The 27,405-nt window shown below is 41.2% G+C and overlaps 1 protein-coding gene across 2 annotated transcripts in view; it reads right to left on the bottom strand.

The window, feature by feature from the left end:
- The window catches only part of RARB (retinoic acid receptor beta), a 216,656-nt gene that overhangs the window by 96,069 nt on the left and 93,182 nt on the right, over positions 1–27,405 (bottom strand). Inside the window, exon 3 of one of the 2 annotated variants that reach the window (XM_050891355.1) lies at positions 1,071–1,157. The exons of the other annotated variant lie outside the window; for it this stretch is intronic. Within the exon in view, the coding sequence (XP_050747312.1) occupies positions 1,071–1,157 (87 nt within the window). The remainder of the gene's footprint in view (positions 1–1,070; positions 1,158–27,405) is intronic. 2 annotated transcript variants of the gene reach the window in all.

Below are 27,405 nucleotides of genomic sequence, written 5' to 3' on the forward strand. Positions count from 1 at the left end.
CAGCCCCACTCCTGGCAGGGACCTCACAGCCTCGTCCCTCCTGGGGTGAGGGGGGTCAGGTCCCATCTCTCCTCACCATCCCTTACCCTGGCTCCTAAATCACCCGAGCGCTCCCAGGCCTCCCCCATGGGCCATATTTGGCAGGCGTCATTGCCCGGGAGGGCCTGTCCCCACCACTCAGCCCAGGGCAGGAGGCAGCCACACATCCCCTCTTCTCCCCAGCCCAACTGCCGCCGGGTCCTGCCTGTCTCTGATTAGCAGAGAGGGGCTGGAGCCGCTCGCGTGGCCCCGGAGGGGCTGTATCAGCTTTCAGAAGGCTAATGAGCCCCAGCTCCCCGGGAGGGGAGAAAGGCCACAAGCAGGTCTGTGGAGAATGGGACCCACCCGAGGGTGCCGGGAGGTGAGATCGCAGCTGCCCCCTCCCCGGGGCAGGCAGCCCTGGCCACCCCCTCACAGCCATATTGAAGGCATGGGGCTGCTCTCACCAAAACACCCACTAAGGTCTCTGCAAAACCATGCTGCCAGCAGCCCTCCCTCATGGCAGGAGTAGGTGTCAAAGCCTTCCCAGGTCTGTGGCCAGGATGCCACAGCCACCATCGTGCTGGCCCACCATTTGCATCAAGCCAGCAGGGAGCCCTGTGCTTTTTAGGTAAATAACCACCTTCTGCAAAGTCTTGCTCGCAGAGAAAGACTCCATCGAGGCCTCTGCCAGTCCTTATTCCTACGGACACTTTAAAAATTAAAAACAACAGCCTGGAAACACTCCCTCTGCCCCACTGGGAAGGACATGAGCTCAACGACCACGTGCACGCTTTCATTTTAAGCGAATGAGCCAAGTCGCCTCAGCCCCGGCAGACTGAGCACCGGCCCAGAGCAAGGTTTCCCGAGGCACAGAGAAGCCTCGCTTCCCGCCCCAGAGCTAGCTTGGGTTCGGAAACTGGAAAATGAAACCCTCGATTACTGCCTGTTTCTTGAAAAGCCCAAGATGGGAGTCGGGTGAAGCAAGGGACACTGCGTGCAGACATGGCACACAACCGGCAACCGTGAAGAAATGCTAGGGAGAGACTCACTCTGGGACCTGCACAGCCACTTTAATGGATGCGGTGTCCCCTCTCCACAAAAAGTCCTTTGATGAACCGAAAGCTCTCTGACAATGCCTGCGGATTGTATTAACAAAACTTTTCACACAGGTTCAAGAATTTAAAAAAAAACAAAACAAAACCAAACCAAAACCCCACACACAGCACACGCACTTGTTCCCTGAAACTGATATACCCACGTTGAAAACCAGCGGCCAGCAAAAAAGACCTGCTGCAATCTGGAAGCAAATCCATTTGAAGAGATAAAAACAAAAGCTTTTCTTAGCCTCCTTTCCCTCCGATGGGAGAGCTTTGGCTGTCCCTGCAGCAGGCAGCCTCTCTTCCCGTCTTCCCTCCAGGCAGGAGAGTTACAAATGCTGGAGTTTAGCAGCGTCTTTTTAAGGACTTTTTAAGGACTTTCTCGGTCCGTCGGGGTGTCCTCCCCCAGCCCGGACTCTTCCAGCTGAAGAAGCCCCCTGACACTCTGTAATCCAAAAATTATGCACAGCGCACATTTATCAAAAAAGCCATCCTTTAGGGAAGGCTTGTTTAAACCATGTCCGCACAGCAAGCAGCGTTCACTGTATTAAAAAGACAAGTGGAAAAGTGGCTAACTTTTTGTTAAAATGTCAGCTGGCTACGTTGCTACAATTTTGTTTTGAGTGGCAAACCTAAATTAAAAGACAGTATTTTCTAACCAGATGACACAGAATGCACAAGAAGTTTGGAATATGTAATGCGTCACCACAAAAATAACTGGAAAGGATGATATAAAACACAGTATGTTTTGTCAGTCTCCAATTTAGGGAGAAAATGGCATTTTGTGTGGACCAAGGCTCTAGGAACAGTTTAAGCTTCTGCCAAGAAAAACATTGCCCATGTGAGTTAAAATAAACAAAATCAGACAAACAGAAATACAGTTATGTTTATTCCATCAGCAGTCTTATAATACCATATTTGAAAATAAAATCTGCCCGTTGTACCTCAAAATGTAGACTGGCAACTTCTGAAAGTAAATGTCAGGAAGTCATGCTTAACTGCGTATGAATTGAAAAAGATTGCTTTTTCTCACTATATCTAAATGAGCCAGGTAGCTTATCATGTTTTATTACGAATAATAGTTGGGCTAATGCTTATACTTATTACTAAAACCACACGTAATTAACAAATTCTTCAAATAGCCTAATGGTTTGCTCGCAAACTGTATCTACAATACAGTAATTTATGTATCTCACATTCCACTCTGAAATAGCATGATACTTGTTTTTCTTAAACAGAGTATCAGGAAAAGCTACATTCATAAAATGGTGGGTATTTTCTAATTTAGATCAGGACTAACCATAATTATGGTGAAAACTAATAGCCCTCTAATTCAAATGTAATGAAACTTTAAGTATTGCCACATATTTTAAATGCCTACCCAGCTCCCACAGAGGTGCGAGTAGGCAACAACTCTCCAGTATCTTCCACTTTATCCGTGCAAAGAAATTGTGATTTCACATCACCGCTTTGATCTGTTTTCTCTCAGACTGTGATGGTAGAAACTTTACAATAAACATATTCTTAGCCACAAGTGAAATACAAAGCAAAAGTTCAAGTCAGAAATCTATTTCCTTTGGTGTTACTGTATATTTGTCAGTGTGACATAGCACATTTGAAACCCATAATCATAAAACAAAAATTTACAGCCAAGGTTTAGGGTCTACATCTGTTTCTCTGGTTTTTGTACTGCAATTACCCACTGGACAATTCAGAAAGCAGCACTATGAATCATGTACTGCACACATGTTTGTGCCGGTCACTTTTTCGTTAGTACAAGAGGCTGAGGATGCCGTAATATGCTTCACCAAGAGAGCGAGCATTAACTAGAATTAGCATGAGTGCACCGGGCTCTCTAATAAAAATGACTTTACTAGAAGCAACAGAGTACTCCTGGAATATTACAGGCATATTTATAGGATGGAAAAATTAAGAAGTACATGCAAAAATTCTCCAAAACAAAGTACCTCGTGTGAAGCGGACTTTTTTTTTTTGCATGCATGCATTTTACTATTAATCAAATGTAGCACTCTCTTGAAACAGTTTTGACAGCAGAGTAAATGGTTACTAGTGAATGATGTGTGTGTTTAAGCAGTGAAAGCAGAGACAAAGTGATGTTTTCTTCTACTCCCTAGGCAAGAGCTGACACTAAGCTTGCTGCCTCAGCTTTGATACTCACAGATTCCTTTGTGTCAGTTGCTGGGACAATCACTGGCAGTTCACTAACCCTGCCTCACACACAGGGGCTTTGATTTTTACCTCTTCAGTGAGAATAGATGTTAATATGAAACAGTACTTGTCTACTTTGGAGGGTTCCCCTGCCCCCCCCCCAGTGATACAGGGTTTCAAATCTGAAAACCTGAATCACTCTTCACTACATGTATTTTTTAGTGTTGTAGGATGTTCTCCTCATGTCTCAAGCACATGAACGATGTCAGAAGATTATGGGGAAGAAAAATCACTGGGTCACAAGAGAATGGCTTAATATTTAAAACTCCAAGGTAGTCCTGAGGAAATGGGTATCAATACTGAGCAAGAATGGCCCTGAAGAAAATAAAACAGTAAAATTACTGGCACAAAATGGCACAAATGGCATGGAAAAACATGAAGTACAGTGAAATGTAAGTCAAAAAGGGGTTTCTTCTGACTGCTATACGCTACTATGCACAGCTCGCAATGACTGAAACAGGAATTTGCATGTAACAGGAAGAATTACTCCAGGCCTGAAATATAACAGCAACTGCTGTAAACTATTCAGTGTAGAGCAGTATTTTATTGTAGATGGGAAAAGCAGAGTTAGTCAGCTCCAGACCCAGAACGTGGGCATGCAACCAGTCTGCGAGTCACTTACCGATAAAGGCTTTTTGTCTGTTTTAATCAGTGGATATGTATGCGTAAAGATGCCTTTAAAGCTGATTGCTTAACTTAAAGGCTATAAAAATAATTCACCTCCACAAACTTGAGTACACAACCACGTTTCTTAGAATCCATACTGCGTTTTACACTCCTTTGGCCCTGAGCCAGGGGAGAGAACTACCCTATATGATGAAACTGGAAGTGCATCTGGTTCAGCAACCCATTTCTAAGAGTGACTGCTACTATATCTTTCTAAGGAAAATATAGGAATCCCTAGTGATTGGCGAAGTATAACTCACCCATAGGTCCTCTTAATAGCCTGTTCTCTAACAGCAAATCACTTAAGCATTAAAGCATGAGATTTAATATCCTTTCCAAATTTGTTTTTGGTAATAGCCCTGATATTCTAGATATTCATATATAGCCAATGTCTTTTTGGATTGTGATAAATTTGGAGCTCCATGACAGAGAAGGAGATAGTAAGTTATTGGGCTTTGAGACAAAGAAGGATAAATATTTTTTTAAAAACACTGTAAAACTCATCCACGTTGCAAATAAAGGAAAACACAGACCAAACTGCACCTCTCTGAGGCACCAAAGGCTGACTGCTGTAGGCTCCAGAAAGGTTGGCAAAAAGGCAATGACATCATGTGCCTAAAGAGGGGATGACATGCATTTTTGAAGGATATAAAAAGAAAAAGCATTATTACATTAAAAATTGGCTACGTGCTGAATCTACACTTGCTGTTTAGGAGGATCCTGCAGTGCAAACACCACTGCTAAATGGTTGCCAGAAAAAAATAGAAGTGAGGGAAAAAAAAAGTTTGTTTCATTTTGTTTTCTTTTTAAATGACCAGAAACTGCTGTTTCAGGGTTTAGCCAAGAAAGAGATTTTTACTGCTAGCCTATAAATCCCTCAAAACATAGAGTTATAATGGAAATGCTGAGGTAACTGGAGTGCCATGCATGGCACTGACACATTGCATTATATAATCCAGGGAGAATGAGGGCTGGGAGATCTATAAAATATAAGTAGAAGCAAGATGTAGGAAAGAGCAGATGAGCAAGTAGAAATATTGAATATTAAGCTGCAGAGAATACTACTTCTAACAATAAAGTTCCCTATATGCTGAATATGCTCATGGTTGGCTGAAGGCGAAAGAGCACAGAGCTCCATTAAAAATAAAAGAGATTCCTAAAGGCTATTCAAGTAACTGTTTTGTTTCTGCTTTTTTTTTTTTGGGGGGGGGGGGGGGCGGAGAGAAAGTTACCCAACAAAAGTATGGTATTTCCTGATGTTCCGATACCCTGAAACGTGTCTCACAATGTGTAAATAAATAACATTAGAAAATGCAGAATAAATGGAGTTCCAAACATAGACAACTTACAACTCTAGTTGTAACCAGAATCAGAATAGAAATTGGGGCAACAATATTTCTAGAGGTTCACTAATGGCAGCCTAAACTCTTAGTGAAAAGTTAGTCCTAGTGGCTTTCTTCCAATAAAAGACTGAAGTTACTGAGCAATAACTGGAACTACAGCTCCGCGCAGACATATGTCCTAACAAAGACTAAACCTTACTAAAGCCCTATTTAACTTAAGACAGACTTAAGCAGCATTTAGGGCTTGTGCTCCTGCACTGCTGCAGGGACAACCCATATAGAGGGATCCCAGAGGCCAGCGACAGCCAAAACACACTTGCACAGAGCTCTGGTCGCATAAAGCCTGATGCAGATTGGATTGGATTATGCCATTAGTGTAAACTGCAATAGATCCACAGCTCGGCAGCTTGACACATGTATTCACAATAATCCAATTCCTGCTTAGCTAGTTCCCAAACCTACATCAAACACTGAAAGAACAGTCCAATATCCTATCTGTGGGCATCTTAAAAGGCAAAATGAAGGAGTGACTGGAAAATGTGCTGGCATAGCTACCTGGCTAGCAGAGGTAATGACAGGAATGACAATGTGGTGACACCACCTGAAATCCCCTGGTAATGATGGTCATCGTGCCAACACCTCTACTCTGCCTGTTGCCCTAAAGCACTGTACAATCACATCTTCGTTTTATCGTGCAGATGTACTTTCTGTTTGGGCACAGTTTGGGGAACAGCATGCATGAAATTTTGCTGTAAATGAGGCAGGATTACCCAGAAGCTGAGGTAGTATTTGGCAAATTGGCATCCCTTTTCTTTTGTAGAATATGTGCCATCGATACTGTGTGAATTAGCTGAGGGCACACCTCCTCTCAGGAACAGCGTAACTATATTGATGTAGGCAGCCTGAAAAGTAAACAGGGTCAGTTTTACAAGCATACAGGTTATCATAGCTTAACTATTGCTGAGTAAGGAAGCGATTCTGTATATCCCTTTTATGCTACAATAACTGTGTCCACTATTGGGCTGTTGCAGGTACAACTCTTTAAAAAAGGAAAGATTGCTTTCTCACCCTAAGTTGTTATACTGAGGTAACATTCAAATGTAGACAAGATCTCAGCAAAGATCAGGCTGGGCTTGACTCCAGCTGCATTCAGTACAAGCAGTGGCAGCGTGAATGATGTCTAGTCTAAAACGCTTGCAAGATGTTTTCTGGTTTTCAAACTCTACTAGAATATCAAATTGTTCTTTGGTGCATTCCTCAAATTCTACTTGACTTCTGCAATTTAAGTTTACAAAGAAAAATCTGCATGGTCTCAACCTGCTTGATTAAGCTAGTCCCACATGATTAAACAGATGTGCAAATTCCCATACCCCTGGTCTTCAGGACTCCCATACTGGGCCACAGAAGAGACTGAATGTCCAGTCATATTATGGCCATGCTAAGGGAATCATGACTGACACACATGCTTTAATCGAAGAAGACTTACAGAGCTGGGGTGGAGCTGGAGATTGTGGTGGTCAACAGCATATTGCCCCAGGCGTTGTGCAGTATCATGAATTTTTTGCCCTTATGGGACCTTTTGTGCCACGTGTAGCAGAGGACGTGCAAGGGGGTCCCTAAGCATGTAATGCAGCGTATCAGGCTTGACAGGTCTATAAAACTATCAAATTTGTTTTGCATAAACCAGACCAAAACTCTTCATTTTGATATCTTGAGCCTTCTTCTGACTGAACAATTCTGCATAGACCCTGCCATCACGCTGAAAAAAACATTCCTTTTAATCCATCCACAATTTTGGGCAAATGCCTTCAAGAACAGGCTTCTCATTCATGGGACACTAATCTTCCATGTATTCTTATCAGGCTATCAGAAGAATAGCCTGTCTTTATACGGAGATATGCAAAGAAGAATGTGTGGAAGGAAACTCTCCCTAGCAAAAATGGCTCCGAGATCTCGCCCTTGCTGCATCCATCCATTCTGTCTTTGGCATGAAGTATCCCAAAGGATATGCCAGAAGACAGCATTATGGCCCAACTTCTTCAAGGAATTATCAAGGTTGATGGATGGGGAAAGTAAGCCTCAGCCCAAAGGAGGTTTAGTAACAATAATGAGGCATGTGCACACTCCCAATTCTGAGAAACGTGTTGGAATTCTCCTTAAAAAGTACACCATCATCTTATCTACAATCAGATCCTAAATGACTAAACTAAATGACAAGTTAGTGAATATATGTTATTTAAAGACTTTAAAAGTTAAAGTTCCACCTGCTGGATTCCTAAATTTGTCTAAAACTTGTTAATTTATTTTATTTTTTTAAAAACAGACTTGCTAAGAGTATAAGTGCACACCACTGATACTCAAGCCTATTCTGCTAGGTGAACAATGCAGGAACATTATGTCACTTGGAGCAGGACTCCTCAAGCATGTAAGAAAGGCTAAGAGCTTTGCCAACACAAATTATCAGGCAGAACCTCACTGGAAAAAATGAGGCACAAAGATCTAAGTGAAGTGTAAAACTTACTGAGAATTGAACGACATGTTGACAAATACCATTCCACTCTCTTGCTTCCTATCAGAACCCAACAGCCGAAGCAGAGATTCCTAAGTAGTGTTTTTACAGGCCAAGCTCAGTCTCTCCCTCATCTTATCAGTAGCCTTCAAAGGGACTGTGGGTGGATCTCCTCCAGGAAAAAAGAAAAAACAACGAAAAAACCTCAGAAGTGCCACCTCTTCCATACAAATATATTGGCGCAACCACAGAGGCTTTGCTTGAGCTGTGAGACTTTGAGAAAACACACCTGGCTCTTCTAAATGAGAAATTAAAGAATTCATGTTTCAGCCCTCAAGCCTTGAGTGGCCTTAAGAAGAGGAATAGCTAAAGAGAGAGTCTAATCAGGACACAGGGAAAATCAATACTGGCTTCTTGAAATATCTTAGGCAGGAAGGAACAGCTTAAGGTTGAGATGTTTAGCCACTCTTTCTGCACAAGCAAATGGACTGAAGGCTGCGTGCACAGGCGAGAACAGAAAGGCAGGAGAAGGCTTTCCGGAAGACTGAAAGCAAAGCAAGGCATGTGCTACTCTGAAGTTCTTTGGGAAATCTCATCTTTTAGAAGTTTTCTAGTTTTGGTGCAAGAGACATCTTTCTACACACTAGTCAAAGTTGTCAAAAGTAACATTTTCAGGGATAAATGCACGCCATTGTACTGTTATTTTCTGACTTTGGTGTGGAATACAATTATTTAAGACTCGGCGGGAGACTATGAAAGGAGCAGGAGTGTAATTCCAGTTCAGAAAAACTCCAATAACTGACAACACGTAAGAAACACAAGATAGATGCATCGTATTGTCAGGCTGTGTCTCATTGGCTGGAAACCCTGACTCTCCCAGCAGGACTCAGTTACATAGCAACTCCTGAGGGCAGATTAACCCTTTCCCAGTTAACGTATCTGGCATGATTTAAGAGACCTTTTCCTCCTCCTGCTTCACAATAATTTTGTAGGTTTGCAAAAAACGTTTGGAAAAAATGAGTCGAGTGCTACTAGGGTAAAAGCAAAGCTATCTGACTCACCATGGGATGCTGACAGTACAATGATCAGTGAATGCAGGGAGTTCAGATCGGTCTAAATTATATTTTATATCATCAGGTGTCGTGACATATGCAAAACGTACAATGTACTTCTCATAAAATAGTTCATGCTTAGTCTGTGGGGATCCTATCTGGACTGCATTTATCAAGTACTAATGGTCTCTTTCACCCAAATTCTGCCCACCCATTGACTTCTGCCTGGATAATTACTGAAGCATTAAAAAGTCCTCAGCTGGTAGAGATAGTACTTCATTAATCTATAAGAGAATTTTTCACCATCAGAGAATGTGTTGCTTTCATCCAAAATTGTACAAACTGCCTACTCTAGACTCTTAAAAACTCCTGCAAATCTTACAATACTAGTTGTTTTTTTCCGATAGACCTTTCTAATTACTGGCATCAAGCAATTACATGAGAATCTCAAATTATTTCATTACAGCAATTTCTCTGTTTTGTTTTTAGAACTGCATTACATTTATGTGTATATACATTATAAGCACAAATACACATATGCAGTTAGCATAATAAAATTCCTGCCTTCCTGGTTATCAGGAATAACAAAGTTTGAATCTAAAAATGTCAACATCCAGGACAACAAAGACTCCTAAAGCTCTCTATTTTTAAAATGTTATAATTCAGCCCCATTAGTTTCCCCCCTTGTGAGAGAGCGAGACGGACCCTGGGGACCAGGAAGGGCACGTGTCCTCACTCAGGGCATACCTCGCATGGTCACACTTCACTGCTGTGAGCCACAGCTGCATACTATTAGGAAAAAGGAGCTACTAGGTTTCCAGTGGAGAAAATAAGAGATCAGACTGATGTGATACACACTTATTTCTGACCATCTTCTGGTCACATTAAGTGAGAACCATCTATCTCATTTCTTTTCCTTATTTTTACACCCCAAAACTGGACTCATGGTACTACCAGCACTAACTGAGGCTAAGAAGGGCAGGCACCATTGACACTGCCCCATTTCAGACAAGCAGGGTAAGCCTATGCCTTTTCTTTCCTCTGGAAGACCCAGGGACGCTCTCAGCTGAAGGTTCAGAGGAGAAAAGCCTTGAACTAAGTCGTCTTCTGCTCCTCTTCCCTCACCCACCATCCTCACACACGGACACAGCAGGTCCTGTAACGCACACCTCCCACCAACATCTCCTCTTCATGGAGGATATTCACTGCTCAGTAGCAGCTCCTAACCTCCTAGGCCAGGAGTAGTCAGAAAAAAACAGAAATTAATTTGCTCTAATAACACAGAGAATGTTGTTAAAGTTTCTTTTTTTCTTAATTGCTTTAAAAAAAATAGGTAACCTCTATATGTTTGTGAAAGGACTACATACATGTTTAAGACATGCCTCCCTTTTCTAAACATTTCACACTCTAGAAGTTCATCTATGTTTTCTTTGTATGGTTCTCATAGACCACTTGTAGATCCAGATGGGATAGAAAGATACCATTTTAAATTATATTTATTATTTAATTTGGCTTCCTGCATGTCTTGAAAGCTCTTCTTGAATAACTTAGCTGCTGACTTCATAAAACTAAGAGTACCAATATAGTGGATGAGAGATTAGTCCAAAAAGAGGTACTTCAAAAATATTTTGTGGTCTGAAAATTAATTAGCAAGAATCAATTTCATTTCTTATTGTGGATTTTAAAAAGTTCCTATTTTATTATCATTATTAATCTAAAACTATCACTGACGCCATTGGAAACGTAGCCTCCAAAAGGGTAAAACCTGAAGGACTAGGTTCAATGGGCTTATGCTCTGTTGAAAGTACCTTGTCAAATGCCAACACGCACCTATCAAATATTTGTGTTCTTCATTAAAGTAATGCTTTCCTGCATAATAAACAAGATGGTACAAAATATAGGTGTATTCCTATGTCCTGCTACTAAGGTAGGCATTATCAAAATAAATTTGCAACCATATCATAATATCAATCTCCAGTATTACTGCATCAGTACTATAACCATAATTAACTAGCTGCAGGTCAAATTTCTAATAAATCTTTAGAAATTAAATGTATAATTTGTCAAAACCATATGCCTTCATAAATTGATTATTCAGAATTTAGAAGCTTTTTAATTAGGAAGAAATTTATGCAATACCATGTGTAATAATTACGAATCAGCTCTTCTGTGATATTTTTGTACATCAGCAAAAATTAAAACATTGGAAAATATTACCAGGTCATTGCAGTATTTCAATGTCAAAAGAAACACATAGTTTAAATGTAGAGGTTAAAGATATTTTCCCGTATCTTTTACATCTTACATAGCTTTATGATCTCAGGACTGGAATCATTAACCAAACACAAAATCAATGAGAAAAAGATCTAATCTGACCATTTTCAAGCGCAGAGTCACTAAAAATGATTTATGCTACTGTAAAACTTTTTTACCATGGTTCTATAGTTTTACTAAACAGCATATATTCTAAGTCAAACTTCCATTTTATGCTACACTAAACAGTATTTTGCTTCTCTCATCTCTGCCAGCTGAAATTCTGAAAGCCTTTAACACTTTAAAAACGATGCCTTCGTAACGAGCATCAGGATGAGGGGTATGACCCTGGTTGCCAAATAGAAAACTAGAGAAAAAGAAAGTTAAGCGATATTCGTTCACGGCATGCAAGAAGCAAAAATTGTACCCCAGCTCCCCTGCTCTCCCCTCCTGTGCTTTCACCGTGGGCCTATTCAGAGTCTGCACCCCCACAAGAGCTCTGGGTACTTCTATCAACATTTCATAGGAGAAGATTTTTTTTGACAGAGAACACAAAAGCTGCTTTGTTGGAAGTCTGGACACTTTTTTTCTACCTAATAAAAACATGAATAGAAGTGGGACCTCAGCAAGCATATGGCAGAAAGTCTGGACTAACTGAAAAAAGGGGCCTAGAAGAGTTTGCTCTCTGTCATTCCCCAACGTGTTTACTGCTGAATGTATATGGTGTAAATAAGGAGTATGCAGAGCGGGCCATAATGGAACATTGTTTATGTGCACATCCTGGCAAATGCATATACAGCATGGAGACTATTTCCAAGCAGAACATAAACACAAAGGGGGAGTGATGACAAACAAGTATTCCAAGGCAAGAAAAATGTTATTCCATATACAAATCAAACAAACTAAAGTGGTTTCTCCCCTGCTAGGATCCAACTGGCAGCTCTCAGCTGCACACACTATGTAGCTGTTAAAGAAATGAGACGTCCCAGGCTTACTGGTTGGCTTTCTTTTTCTTAAGTGACCTTATTATGCTCCCAATATTAAAAAGAAAAACACTGTTAAGATTTTATTTTACTCTCTTGCAAAAACACAACAAAACAAAACAGCCCTTTCTTTCGGCCTGAATAAGAGCTGGGGAGATAGAGCTGATGCCAGGAAAACACTATAAGGAATTAAGCCACAGCCTTCCTATTCCGAGTTCCCACTGAAAGATATAGACATTTCTTTCTTCTGAAGGTCTCTCCCACAAACCTATTACACGGCTTTAGCAAGTGACACCAGTGTGACAATAACTTAGAGGTTCTGTGCTCCTGGCAGATTTTTTTTTTCCTTTTAATCATTACTCATAAAAAGAAGGAAGGTTTAGAAAACCCAAGTCCCTGCAATTTCAAGATAGCAAACCAGGGGATGAACTTTTTGTATGTGCTTACTTCTGGAGAACAGAATATTGTCCTTTGACAGTTGCTATGTAAATAAATGGATGTAATTTTATTCCTTTAAAACTAACTTCAAACACATACCCAACTAAAGGAGGAAGAAAAGATGACAAGTAGGATGACAACAAGAACCATAGAAAGTCAACTGATAAAACAGAGCTTTTTATGTAATTAATAGACCTCTTTAGGATATGAGACACTGGAAGCAAGAGGCTTTAGTAAAGGATCATATGGGGTCCAGAACAAAAATACTTTGTGACGTCCTTCACAGAAATGCAGAGCCCGTCTGTGATTTTAAACTATTTTAAGACACTTGGAGCGTGCCTCACTTTCTCCAGAGCTCTAGATCCGCACTCAACAAAGCATGAAATATAAGTTCAGAACTGAGACCTGCACCTGCACCTAAGATTTCTGCTAGTCTGTCAAAACCTGGATCCAAATGTCGCATGCTCAGACTTTATGAAGTCTTGGGGCTTGGTGCATCACTCATTGGGTAGAGATAAAGCCCACGCTGGGAATATTTGTAGCACCTTTACAATATATACACAGTCCTCTAATGGAACCACAATGCTGTGTTCTTTGATTTTCCTTTTTTCCAAAAATGTATCAGTTTCATTATACAAGACCAAAACAACCCTCACAAAGCCTCTCACTGGCCACCAGTTTAACATTAATACTTTTGAGTTAACATCACACTTTAGAATCCAAAGGAGGCTTATTTAACTATTTTTTTTAAATTCCCCTTGAAGGCACGAACACCCACCTCATCCCAACATGACCTTGTGCATGCCTGCTGCTTGGGTTTATATTCAGCCATTTGCAGAGCTGTACAGAGTCTGCACTCTACTTCAGGAAACAACACATTTCTAATAATTACTCTTGGCTACATGGACCACTTACAGCATGGTGACAGTGAGGGTGCAGACAAGTGCCAAGTACAAGCTCATGTGCTCTTTCCTCATTACAGAACGTATTTTTGGTGGCTGAATGCCTTCTGCGTATTAGCGTTGTTGACCGTATAAAGAGAAGTTTTGTAATGCGCGCTACACTGGGCAGTGAAGCAGGACTCCACCTCCATCATGGAAAGGTCTTCAGCTTCACAGTAGCTCCTGCCATGGGCAACCGTATGGCAAAGCGGAGGATCTGTGACAGCTGTTGCAAAGCTGAGTCACAGTGGATGCTGTGATGATTTTAAAGAAAAGGGGTTTTATTAAGACTCCATATCTTATCCCTCACCCTTAAAGAGAGGTATTAAAGTATGGGAAGAATTTTAAATAATTTTGCCAACTCTCTCAGCTTCATAGTGAGATTTAAAAAACCTTTTTCTTCTCTTTATCTAAGTTTCAGCAGTCAAGTAAGCAACTCAGTTTTCATTTAAGGAGAAGTCTTCAGCGTTAAGGACTCAGAAGAATGGCCTACAAACATGACCAGACTGGCATGTCGAAGGGCTAGGAAACTAAAGGATATGCAAGAAATAGTCTGAATTAGTATTATTAAGCCTTTTAATTTGTATGTCAGTATTATGATTTATTTTACATTTGGGGCTGGTAACACTGAGTAGTTCAGAAATAAAAAAGTGAATTCAGGACCTGCAAAAGAGGCAACAGAAAGGTACTGAAAACACTGAGACAAGCTTTGTACTCCTTACTAACTGTTGTCCAAGCTATACAATCTTGCACGTTGTTGTTTACTAGATAACTACATAAAAAATAGTATTCTTTATATACTCTCCCCCATCTCCCCTTTAAATTAAAATTGAATTGTTATTTTAACCCTACTCAAATATGTAATATAGTGATGATTGTAAATCTTGATGATCACAAAATCTCTTTGATTTATCCCTCAGTTTACTATCTTTAACAAACATAATCCTAAAAACAATACAGGGGAAGATCTTCTAGGTCTTCAAATGGTGGAGGGGGAGCAGGGAATGACTATATATGTAAAGCTACAGCTTCAGGGCTCATGACTTTCCTGTTGGGAAGCTTTCTGAATGCTGCTAACAAGGTCCTGCCAACGGGACCAGAAGCATATCTTCATAAAAAAAGGCCTTCAGTGTGGGAAGATAAAATTTTCCAGAAATTTTTTAATAAAAAGCTTATAGATGTGGGATCTGAATCTAACAATAGACATAAGTATCTCTAAATACACAGGAAAACATGAATATTATTAAAGGCGGCATGTCCATCCTGCCTGCTCCCCCCCTCAAGATCTGTAGTCACAATCATGACAGCATGCTCAAAGCTTATGTGAAAACACCAGACCTTGCTCTCAACTATTAGTGACCATATGGCAATAGCCAGTTCAGCACAGGGGGGGAAAAAAAAAAAAATTCTTTTTTTTCTGCTCAGTATTCCACACTGTCACAGCCGCAAGAAAATACATGGATATTTATGTCTGTATTTTAGCGAAGTACACCTGCCTTGTCTATCAGCCTCGGCCTTAGCCAAGATGCAGCCACCACCCTGCATCACAACTGACCCTCTGACCATTTTGGGAATCTGGATCCAGACAACGTTTTAGCACAAACTCTCCCCCACGAATTCCAGAGGGTCTACGCACAGGCGTGGCAATTCCTCTTGACTGTACCTACATTCATAAATACAATGGGCCAGAGCTCAGTTCCAGCCCTGAGGCACAGCTTGCATTCAAAGCATCTCCCACTACATTACAGCATTGGCCTGGAGGGATAGCTCCTCGCTCAGCTGACCCCTGAACCACGCCTGGCATTGCTGGGGAGAGGAGGCCTGTGTGCTAACTGTCAGTATGGACAACTCACAGGACACCAGCTTGGTCCACGCCCTGACCCTGCTTGTTTTTCTGATAGCCTTTGAACCCCTGCAGCATTCAAGCTCTGACCAGCAACACGGGTAGCAACCATGTAAGTCAAAGAGCATCCTATGGCTTTTGCTGACTCTCAGGACTGTTCATCACACTGTAGTGGAGAAAGAGCCTGTGTGACTAGGTGTGAGACTTCAAGCCCATGAGAAGTGCTGAAAGCAGGAACTGTGACAGGCACTGTCTTTCCAAGCAGCATTGCTAGCAGAGGGCTGGAGTCCTTGCATGAGTGCTCTTTGCTGTCTCTGGAACTGTCCAGTTTGGGGAAGAACTGGCTCCACTTGGCTAGCAACACTTATGCAACGTTTTGATCTCCTCACTGGACTCACCCAAGGAATCTGATCAACTACCTTCAGGACCTATCCAAAATTCCTGGAAGTTTCCAGTTGTCTCACCTGCTTGCCCGTCCTTGGGTACTCACAAATCTTATAGAACATCCCCTTACTAGAAACATGGAATTTTTGTGTTGTTTTGTACTGCGTAATATTTAAGCGTATATGCAAGAAGTCAGTGCCTTCAGTGACATCATCTTCTTCTTGAGTCGAGATATGAACAGAGATATCTGATGAAAGGGAGGAAAGAGATCTTTTTGTTTCTCTTTCCTGCATGTATCTCCCAAACAGGCTCGGCTTAGTGATGCAATGCCTCTTTTGATGACATTCTTAAAGAGTCAAAAGTTAGGAAAACATCCTTTGAGCACACCAAGAGGACAGTTTATCACATGGGAATTCTGGTCACCTATCTGGAGTTTAACTGCAACCACAGGATGTCTCTTAATGTCCCCATTGGCACATTAAATTGGAGCTGAGCTTACTGGTCACTTACACTTCAACTTTATTAAAAAGGGTGCAGTAATATCATGAGTACAGCGAAGCTTTTGCTGCTTTCTCATCAGGGAGAAGAAAAAGTGCCACCCTGGTTAGTAAAAATTGCTAGATTTCCCTAAGAGTAAAGTTTGGTGTTGAGACAACCCAGATGCCCAAGCTTATCGCACCAATAACAAATTCCCTTCTGGGAAGGTCCTACCCCATCTTCTCTCATTAGCTCAGTCCCAATTCTGTCTAATCGTTAGCTAGTCATTGTAGTCATCGTTAACCTTGCCCCTACCTAGCTAAAAGAAGAACTTTAGCCAAAAAGGCAACTTTTTTAATGTGTCTAGTATGCACTCCTTACCCTCCCCCGGATGTTCTCTGTCAAGATGGAGACAGGACTTCTTCCAGGATGAGGATGCTGGTCACCTAGCCAAGATGCCAGAAGGGCAGGGATACGCTCCTTAGCAGGTGTCATGAAGGCCTACGTCCCAACATTGGCAGAGAGAGCCAAGGAGCCAAGGCCAGCCAGTCCTCGCACTTACCCTTTATCCCCCAGGGACAACGTGGGGTACAGCACAGCACGACGGACCTGTGTCGACCTGAGCTAAGCGTAGCCAAGGGAGAGAAATCCTTTCAATGATCTCACCCAAAAGTAGGAACTGCTGGAAAGTCAACTTCAGCGCATACCTGATATTCAGAGAGGAAAAAGCTGGCATATTGAGGCATGACTGTGTAGCTTTCAGTAAAGGGGACCTTTAACAGTAAAATCTCTATACCTAAACCTGTCAGAGGCACCATGCTATTGTAGCTTCCTTATCTTCAACAAGATTTGCTCATGTTCAGCACATTAAAATGAGACCACCTGTTAGTGAACAGAACTGATGGCAAATACTTTATCACTAAATACAACCATTCAAAATAAGACAGCTCTGGAGGTTGACAATCTAGGCTTAAACACCCTCCTCAGCTAATCATGCTGCTCCTAGGGCAAAAACTATGAAAGAAATATGAAACTTAAGCACAAAAATGTCATATTTTGCAGAGGAATAAGATGGAGTTATTGAGCAGAGCTTTTCTCAAATAATGTTTTTTAACCATTTTTGTGAACTTGAATCTGATCTCCAAATATATAATCTGTCAGGTCTACATGACATTTCCATTGCTGATAAATTATGTTCAAGTATATCAGGTAGAGGATGGCCTGCTTGTTTAAAGTACTAATTGTCAATTTTAATGGGTAACTAGCAAGAAAATTTGCAATCCTGTGTTAGTGGGAAACAGCACAGACAATTATATGGGCAAAATTTCTTCATTTTTTTAAAGCATTTTCCATAGCTATTTATGTTTTAAATTCATATGCTTTCAAAGTCAAGTGCATTCCACAGGAGTGAAGGATTTAAGAGTTGTGGGGTTTTTGTTGTTGTTTTTAAGAGTTAGGGATACTGGGATTGCTCAGTCTATAGGGAAGTCAGCGTAGTTTGAAAAGTGGATGGATAAACATCTTTATTACCACAGCAAATGGAACCTGATACTGATTTTTCTTATCCATACTGTAGATGTCATGTCAAGTTACATAGATGTAAATCCACTGGAAATAATAGTTACTCTGAATTACTGATGGTCAAATATAGCAGAATTTGGCCTGACATGAAGGCAGAAAAACAACTATGCAACTGCATATATGAAAGAAAATAGTAACATAATATATTCTTTACTTAAGAACCCTATGAAATATTTAAACACTGACATAAAAGAGTTTTCCTCTGAAAAATTTGCTGCTGAATTCCCGGGGCCACAAGCATTCTGAGAGTAGGTTTTCAGATGGTATGATGTAGTATTAGTATGAATTTAGGCCAGCGTTTTCAAACCAGACATTTAAAGCTAAGATAAATACCTTTTTAGGTGCCAAGTATTCACAGATCATAGACACATTGATAACCACTAAGTTGGGCAGGACAGATGACACTCCAGCAGTGGATTTTAGGGATGCAATCCCTGCCTGTGTCATATTAAGACAACTATGCTGCTGATCCACAGTCACAAGAAGCACCCAGATAAACTGGTGGTCTCTGGAAACAGCCTCATAAATGCAGAAACAGAATAACAAAGTTTGGTTAGTAACTTGAGCTATACTGATCTATAACATATAATTGGCATCATTTTTTCATGAGACCTGAACAATAAAAAAAGTCATCTCAACTCACAAAACACACAGGAGCCCTAAAAATTAAGAAGTACAGCAATCACATTTGAGCCAGTGGAGAATAAGCACTGTAAGAAGTAATGTTTTTTTGTTGTTTTAGTTTTTCTTTTTGGACAGCTTTATTTATACACAGGATGAAAAAACACCGCAGCAAGTTTTACCACAAATGGTTTTTTAAGGTGATCTCTATCTACTAAAGAAGTAATTTACCTTTCCATTATCAGTCTTTAATCTTTCGGGAGAGTTTGAAGGACCAAATAAGTTTCTAATCTCGGCCACTGACGCATTCAAAAAGAAACCCTCAAAGCTCAGGCTCCTTAAATCAATTACATTTGGTGCAAGGCTGGATTTCCTGCTTGTTTGCTTTTGGCCTTGCTGCATATTGGTTCAGGACTTAGGGCCGAACTCAGCTGCAAAGATAATGCAAAACCAGAATGCTTCTTTTCCTCTTGCTGCCGAGGAAATCCCTGCTTTAGATTAGAAAATAACTAATGATTGTGTGTCCCTGTATGCTTTGGAGTAGGGCCCCTTATTTTATCTACATGGCAGCTACCTGTCAACGTGTGGTGCTTGGAGTAGCGCACTGGGAGTTCATACACACCAAGACTATCTAAACAGACCATTAAGTGCTAGTAAAGTAACACATGTGAACGACAGGTCAATAAATTTTAAACAACTTATGTTCACTGCAAAGACTTGGCTGTTTTAGAACAAGCTGTGTTTACATAAAATCAATTTTTACAAGCATCTAAATAATTAGGGAATATACCGCAATGATAATTATATTCTAAGTTCAATATAATAGTTCCAAAGGAATTCAACGAATCCCTTGCTTGTTAATGCATTTTTCTTTCTCTTCCACAGCTCTGTCTTCTTCAATAACACCTCCTCTTTACAGAAGATGTTCAAATTCCAACTTGTGTCCAAATGAGAAGGAATTGTTACTTTTTATACTAATGTGCCCTGATGCTCATCCCACTGCGTATATAGGTACAAAATGACTGACAGGTCAGTAATTCGCACTTCTAACCTATGTTGTTATTTTACCCCTTCTAACAATATTTGTCAATATTTCTTTAAAATCACTCAATTTACCCAGAGCAACCTATGTATGCATGGAAAATTGGAATTATCTGAATTCAATTTCGGATCAAAAATTCAAAAGCTTTGGATTAAATGATGGTTGAGATCTCAACTTCCTGGTCTTTACACAATGTCAGTCTAATTTAAAAGCTGCATATGTGTACTCAAATAAACATACACACATGCCGCATGCACTCGCACCCAATTGCAAGTAGATGGCAAATAAAAGAACCCAAATTTCACAATAAAGACTAAACTAAATGTTATCCATAGCTACAATGGCAAAGGCACTGGCAAACTGATTTACAGGGCTGAGTTTCCACTTTATTTTTGTTGCTTTTCAGCTACAGGCAAAAGACTTTAGCATGTTGTGAGCGTTATAAATTCACATTTGCCACAAGAACCCATGATGCCATCTGTTCCCTAGAGCGTTTACATAAAGTATGCCAATGCAAACCATCTGCAAACTGTTCTTGCATGCGAATTCTTGTGATAATGCAATGTGGTACATTTGCAATTTCAAGCAAAGACCACTTGAGCTTCTTTGTAATTGCCATGCTTAACTCAGATGTTCTACAGAAACCTCTTTAGAGCAGGATTGTGGGGTATTTTGTCTGTGGTTTTGCTGAAGTCCTTGATGTTAACTCTTTACCATTGTTTTCAGGTTTCATTACTGCAAGATAATGGTGTACCTTAAGGTAAGGGTGAGAGGAGGGAACACAGAAGCAGGACATCTTCCATCCCCTTGAGCTAAGGACTTTGAAAAAGACCCTCAGCCTTTTGGAAACAAAAAGAGAGCAAGACCTTGGCTACTTATATTAAGTATTGGATTGTATGAACTGTAGCAGACAACTGTAGGGTTGCAAAGCACTGTAATTCTTTCTATCTATTGTAGAATTCTATCTCAGTTTCTCCTTTCCTCTTCATGACTAACATTTTTTTCTTCTTGTTATTTTAAAAAGTTGATGTGAAACAAAATGCTTACAACTATATGCTGATATGCACTGATATTCTGAGTGGCAGTGGAAAGTTTCAGAAATAGTAATGGTGGAAAAGATACACACCACACCACACCCCCCCCGCCCCCCAACAGCAGAAATCCCTGCGGATCCTACAGCAGTTGGGTCCCTGGTTAACTCTTTGCTAAACAGATAAATTATTGAGCCTTTAGACTATTTTCTAGATTTCTCTAGTTGGTATCTAAATTTTCAATAACCACCTCCCTCCCCACCCAGTGAATTTAAATGCAGAATTTCCAATCTTGGGTCAAACCAGCTACTATGAGTAATCTGTGTGCATGTGTGTTCTGCTTCCTTTGCTGAGTTACTATAAAAAAGAGTGGCCAGTATCACCACTTAATCATATTTCTTTACGTAGTACAATTTCATGCTTCTACTGCTGCCAAATATAACTTCACTTTTCCCTATTACTCAAACATGCCTTTAGTAAAAACCACTCAGGAAAACAAAGATCTGGTGGAGCGCCTGGGTGACACCCTGAATTAGCCAGCGTGACACATGCCAGCGCTCAGTGCCACATGCCAGGGCTGCCTGCTCTCTCCAGGTAGGAGCCCAGCTGACTCCAGTGCATTAGCTGATGGTTGAAGAGCGTATTATAGACTGACTGTAGAAATGATCAGCAATTCTTAAAAGATTCAATCAGCTTCTAATTTGGTTCACTCTGCCCTTGTGCTTTATGAAAATGACTGTCAGTCTGAACCTTCCCCACTCTGCGAGCGTTACTACTGGGAAATTTCTCTTGCCAGCTATCCCCGTACACCAGCCTCCTAACTAAATCCTAATAAAATTAGCTCTGAGATTTTAATTTCCATCCCTCACTCGCTCCAGACAACGTTAAACATTGTGAAGGGTGACATGCGTGATATAATTAACTATGACTGAGAGTTTTCATTTGTTTCAGTGCAGAGGCCTTATTTTCCACTATCTCCTTTTTAGTAGAGAAGCAAGCAAGCACTGACATATATGGTGCACCTTACATACCTCCTGACATTTCTACAGCCAGCAAATGCTAGTGTTTAGTGCTAACTCTGCCCTTCTTCAGCAAACCTGCTTCCTAGCTCCCTCCTGAGCCTCCGGGACTGGTACTCACTCGAGGCTGTTTTCCAGAGTGGGTTATGTTGTGCTTTGTTGGGAGTTTTCAGCATGCTCAAAATTTATGCAAAAGAAAAAAGAGATGATCAAAGTAGCAGGAATACCTGAGCTGCTCTCCCTGCCATAGCTCACTTTCACTGAGCAAGCCCCAACAGCATCTGTCATTAACGCAATGGATTGCTCTGCTCAGACATCTGTGGGTCACATTATTTCATGACAAGGCTGCAGCAAGAGGGGAAAGTAAAACTGAGGCAGGTTATTAATCACTTACCATTTCCTGTACAACATAGAGGAAATAATCAAGCAGTATAGTGGGTTATAAAGGGAGATTCCTGAGAAACAAAAATATGCAGTTCATTTAAGGCATTGCAGGAGGCCGTGTGATAGAGGTGGATTCAGTTTGTGGAAATTTGGCTTTATTTTATTTATGAGATTAAGTAACTGACAACAGCTGCCACATCTAAATGAGGGTATGATGGCATTCGCCCAGCATCTGAGAAGAGCAGCGCTTCAGATTTACAAGTCTTCTCCATTCATATCCAAAAAGCACATGGTTTGATCCAGAGTGGGTGGAACGAGCCCAAAACTACACTCAGTGATATTACACTACCAGGAACAGAGATCTGGAGGGAATTTGCCACATATAAATTAATGCCAGCCTTAACTGGAGTAACTTTGACTCATCGATATATGCAGCTGTGTCCTCACTAGGGAGTTTTCTGGCTACGTATGATTTTACACATCTGTCAGCTTTAAATCAGGGATCCAAATATAGACTGCAGCGTGCCAGAACACTCTGTCAATTTGCCCCCTTCCCTTGGGCCTATAAAGCACTAAATGGGCAGAGACTCATCAGTGAGGGATCAAGTCCTGATTGTACCTGCACCCCATAATCCTGTCAATCTCTGCAGTGCAGAATGGGAGTCAAAGAAAACAAAGCTGCATCCGAATTTTTAAATCTCCCCTCCCACCCCCGGCTCATTATCAGTCTGCAGCAGACTGAATTTTTCTCCATTTTTTCCCTGCCATGCAATTGAAAACTGTAGGCAGTTTCCTGCCAGCTAGCAGTGTGGAAAGTCAAAGGGTACACAGTATCAGTGACAACGAATATCGAACCAAAGGAGACCGTTTTCTGAATTGTCATTTCTGTGATGAATCAGGGAGATAAAACTCCCTTTGAACAATTTTCTAAAGCTACACTGAAGTAATCACCCAAAACATAACAGAGGTGGCTTACCCAGAAGGAGGGATATAGGGGCAGCATTTTGCGGTTTTGTGGGGGTTTTAGCTACACTAAGAGAACAGGGCTTAGGACTGCTAGCTTTGGCAATTTATATGAGGTATTTCTAATACTGACCTACTCTTCTGTTAGGTTTGCAGGACAACAAAGGCATGTCCCTGTTTCTGCTCCTCCCATGAATTTCTGAGGGAAAAAGACAGTACTCAAAAACAGGGACAGGACTGGCGATGCTGGCAGATGAAGAGGCTATTATAGCAGCTTTACACTTCAATAGCAAGTTAGTTTAAAAAAAAATAAATAGAAATTAGCCAATTTAAGCAGTATCAGCCTACAGGTAATGGTGATTATCACAGAAAAAAAAGCCTGACATTTCACTAATATTATTGTTATTAGTATTGATGGAGCAAACTTCTAGTAGATGCTAAAAACCTCTAACAAGAAACACTGTGATGCACAAAAAAATCAGTTTGGGGTTTGGGTTTTTTTGGCTATTACTGAGCTTTATATTTCAATCTTTAGAAATAGCCCAGTCATCAAAGACTGTGACCCCCGTGAGGGCACTAATTGAGGAACAGATAGAGTTTCCCAGAGACTAACAGCCCAGGGTAGCGAGGCTGCGCTGCCCTGCTATGGCGCTGCTGCGAGGAATACGTATATGACAAGACCTTTGGTCCATAACTGTGATGGATACCAAGTTGCTACAGCAAATATTGCCCTGGATGACTGCCAAGGATTAATCTTTTGACAATTAGGAACTTGTTTCATCTTCCAGCATAAGCGAGGGTACGCCTTCGCTAACCTAATCTCAGTTTGAAAGATGTCAAGCATATTCTTCAATACAAAATTAAAAGACAGGCTGTTTCATCTTCAAAAGAAATGACTGGAACATAGAAAATCACACTTAAATCTATCCTTGGACGCAGGATTAGACAAAGACTAGCTGTGTTTTACTGATGTGTACAGCTTTCAATACCCTCTTAAAAATCACAGTTCTAAAAAAATCAAATAACAGAATCTGGGAGACATTGTATTACTTTGTAGTGATCAAATTCTGTCCTTAGATGTATACACACGGGGCTCCATTTGACAGCAAGCCTGAGTAACCAGAAAGCCTTCAACTGAGCGCAGAATCTGACCCACAGATGCAGAAAAACATATATGTTTGATGTAGCAGATTTCTATCCTTTCAGAAGAGCAGCATCTGGCCCTGCAAGTATTTTAACACACTGAGACTGATGCATTTGACATATTGTAGTCTTGCTGAGTTCCTTCCTTTATTTGGAGATGATGAACTTGATAGCAGTCCGCATTACCAAGTGATTAATCAGTCACTTTTGTAAAGGTTATCTGTTAAAAATACATCTGATTAATTTGGTCCAACGACAGACAAGGAGCTATAGATACCTTACGGCTGACCCGGAGGCCACCACTGTACAACAATGGACAGGTTTCATTTATAACGTGGTGAAAACACCTGGAAATCTGCTTGTAATTAGAAAGTGATAATGAATCCATCTATCAAAAGGAGGCCGGTTTGTCAGCAGTTCTGGATGCAAACCCTGATATTTACTGTAAATCCCTCTGGCTTTCCCTTGGGGGTGTAATTGTAAACATGAGTCTTCGGCACCTCAAACTAGGGCCTTTCCAGGCTCCGGTTTTAAGGAAGAGGTTTTTCTTTTGGGTCAATTCATGGTATTGGTCTAACACTGAACAGAAGTGGCAAGTGATGAGTTACAGACATGAATCTTTTTCTTCAAACATTATTGTGTCTGTTTCAGCAGAGGAGAAAGATGCTTAAAGACTGTGATGATCTGAAAGACAAATGAGACCTATACAAACAGAAAATGCTTGAATGAAGCAGAAGTAAGGGAGCCTGCAGATAACGGATGACAATTAAAGAGAGTTCTGTACCTAGCGTAAGTTCCTGACAAAGGGTATAGGTCATTCAATACCTATAAAGATTATTGGGGTGATACTAAGGCTGTTTCACAAATAATCTGATTAACATGAGCTTCTGAAGAAGGCGCAGACTCAAAGAGGACTTTGAGATTACAAGCTTGGGAAGTGGAAAAATAGAATTACCATCAAAGGAAATGGTCAGGAAGGACGAAAGGGAATGGAAGAAGTTTGGAAGAGCCCTGACAACAGCTGCTAGTCTTTTTCTTTTTTATCAGCATTCAGGTGGAGATATCTGCAGATTCCAGAACTCCAGTTCCAAAAAGTAACCCCAACAGGAACAAAGCCATTACTCAAGGCAGCTGAACACCTCCATCACCCTGGGCAACTGGCACTGATGACCAAATGTAAGTAATGTCCCTGAAGGAAAGCCTCAGCAAAAGAGTTCAATACATTTCTGAATATTGATTCCTTCCAGAAACCGGAGCAATCCAGATAGGACTGAAAGAAAACTGGACATCAGTCTTTAGTGTAAAATCAGTTACAATCCAATTAAGCATCTACCAGAAAGCCAACATAAACACTCACATGCAGCAACAAAAGGGAAAACAAAATCATGTAGGATCAGTCCTCTAAAATCTAACAGCATAAGATGAAGAGACCTGGCCTGTTTCACAGCCACAGACAGATGATTAAAGCATAAAACACACATGTCAGAATAAAACTGTTAAATAAATCATTTTACAAGGAGGAATTTTTAAGTTTATTTCCACCGTCTTCTTGGCAACTAGCTAATTACCTGCTTATATCTTCTTAAGATGAGGAGGAAGCTGAAAAGAGGCCATTAATAAATCAGATGTTCCCCAGCAGCCCCAAGCCTTTAAACACAGTGGACAGCCGTTTTTACTACAGGAGAGTATAGCCAAGCTCATAACAACATTACTCAAAAAGTCCAAACAGCCCTTCAGCCGCCAGTCTTCTCAAGTGTTTGTGGGGAAAAGGTCCATTAAGAAAACTCTAGAATATACACACATGGAAGAAAGTGAAGAAATGAAGTACAACAGAGCGCAAACGTTAATCTCAGGCAACCACAGCAAGGATGCTGCGGCTGCGGCGGAGACTCGCGCTTCAGAGCAGCAGGACAATCCGGGACAGTTTATGATTGTAGAGAGAAAGAAAACATTCCTCATAGACGATTCCCAGGGGCATCGTCATGGCTTTGCCATGAGCACCGAATACCTGCAGGGTACAGCCAGGCTGGGGTGGCTGGAGTCAGAGCTGTGTGAGATCTTCCCGGGAACCCTCCCATGGCTGGGCATGCCAACATGGAGAAAGGCCAGCACAGCAAGGAGAGGCAACGACTGAGAACAGTCTTCAAATAATATGCTAAAAGGTGAAGATTCATGTAGATAAAAGATTTGAGAAGAAAAAAAACAGCCAGAAGAATCACCTAGCCAAAGCAACAGATCTGAAGTAAAAATTTAGCTTTCAACCATAATATCTAATTCAAATTAAAATTAACATGAAGAAGCCAGAAAAACAAACACAACCCCCCATGCCCCCACAATGTATTAGGAACAAGCAACAAACTGTATTAATGCCAAATCCAGCAAGAACGTAGACTATCTGTCACTCAATCAGCCATAGGCAAATGAACTGATCAAGAAAATTTGATGAATTTTTCTGCAGTTGATAAATGCTCAGGAGAGCATTTGCAGAAAAGTATGACCACGGAAAAGAAGGTAGCAGAAGAAATACAAGCGTAGCTATCTCCAGCCAATGGAGAGGACAATCACCACCATGCCCTTTTCAGCACCCCAGAGGAATTGCCCAGAACGCCTGAGGCTAGAAGGACAAAGTACCCTAACAGCCATCCCGTGATAGGACTCATATGCCCACAGCCCTTGGGATAACCACCAGCAAGGTTTCAAAAGGGGGTTTATTTCAGGGAGACAACCATTCAGATCAGAAGCTCTCACACAGCTGCAGCCCCAACAGGACCAGGAAGAACTAGAGCATTACAAGACACTGCTTGTCCTCTGTAATTCCAGCTGTTACTACAGAAATAGAAGTTTTTTTCCTGGCACTTGCCAAACGCAGCCAAGAGCTGCTGCAAAGGCAGCTGTGCGGCTGTACTGACCTAAGGCAGATAGACCCAACCACCAGTGCCAGTGGAGCTGTCACTGGAAGGCAGAGGTCCTGGAAAAAGAGAATAAGGTTACTAAAGGCAGTGCCGTAGGAAAGATCAAGCAATAGAAAAGCTTGAACAGGTAAAGGACCACGGAGTGGAGAAGCATAGGGAAAGGGGGAGGGCAGTGGAAAGCACAACAGAAGAAGAGATGGAAGAGAAGGATGACGTGGGAGGAGGCACAGCAGCATGTGCCACTGGGAAAGGTCCAGAACTCAACAACTGCCACAGCAAATGCTACCCGACCAGTAACACCGGTCCCCTCCCAGCACACTGTCGCACGCCATCTAGCAACCTGCAGAAGGCAGCCTTCATCTTAGCATTTTGGTGCCAAGGAGATGAGTGCAAAACAGTTGTTTGGCAAGCACTGAGGCTTCAAATTCCACATGCTTGAATGTGTTTCCTCTAATAAAACATATTTATTAACA

The sequence above is a fragment of the Gymnogyps californianus genome, chromosome 2 (assembly GCF_018139145.2).
Source record: "Gymnogyps californianus isolate 813 chromosome 2, ASM1813914v2, whole genome shotgun sequence".
Classification (NCBI taxonomy): Eukaryota; Metazoa; Chordata; class Aves; order Accipitriformes; family Cathartidae; genus Gymnogyps; species Gymnogyps californianus.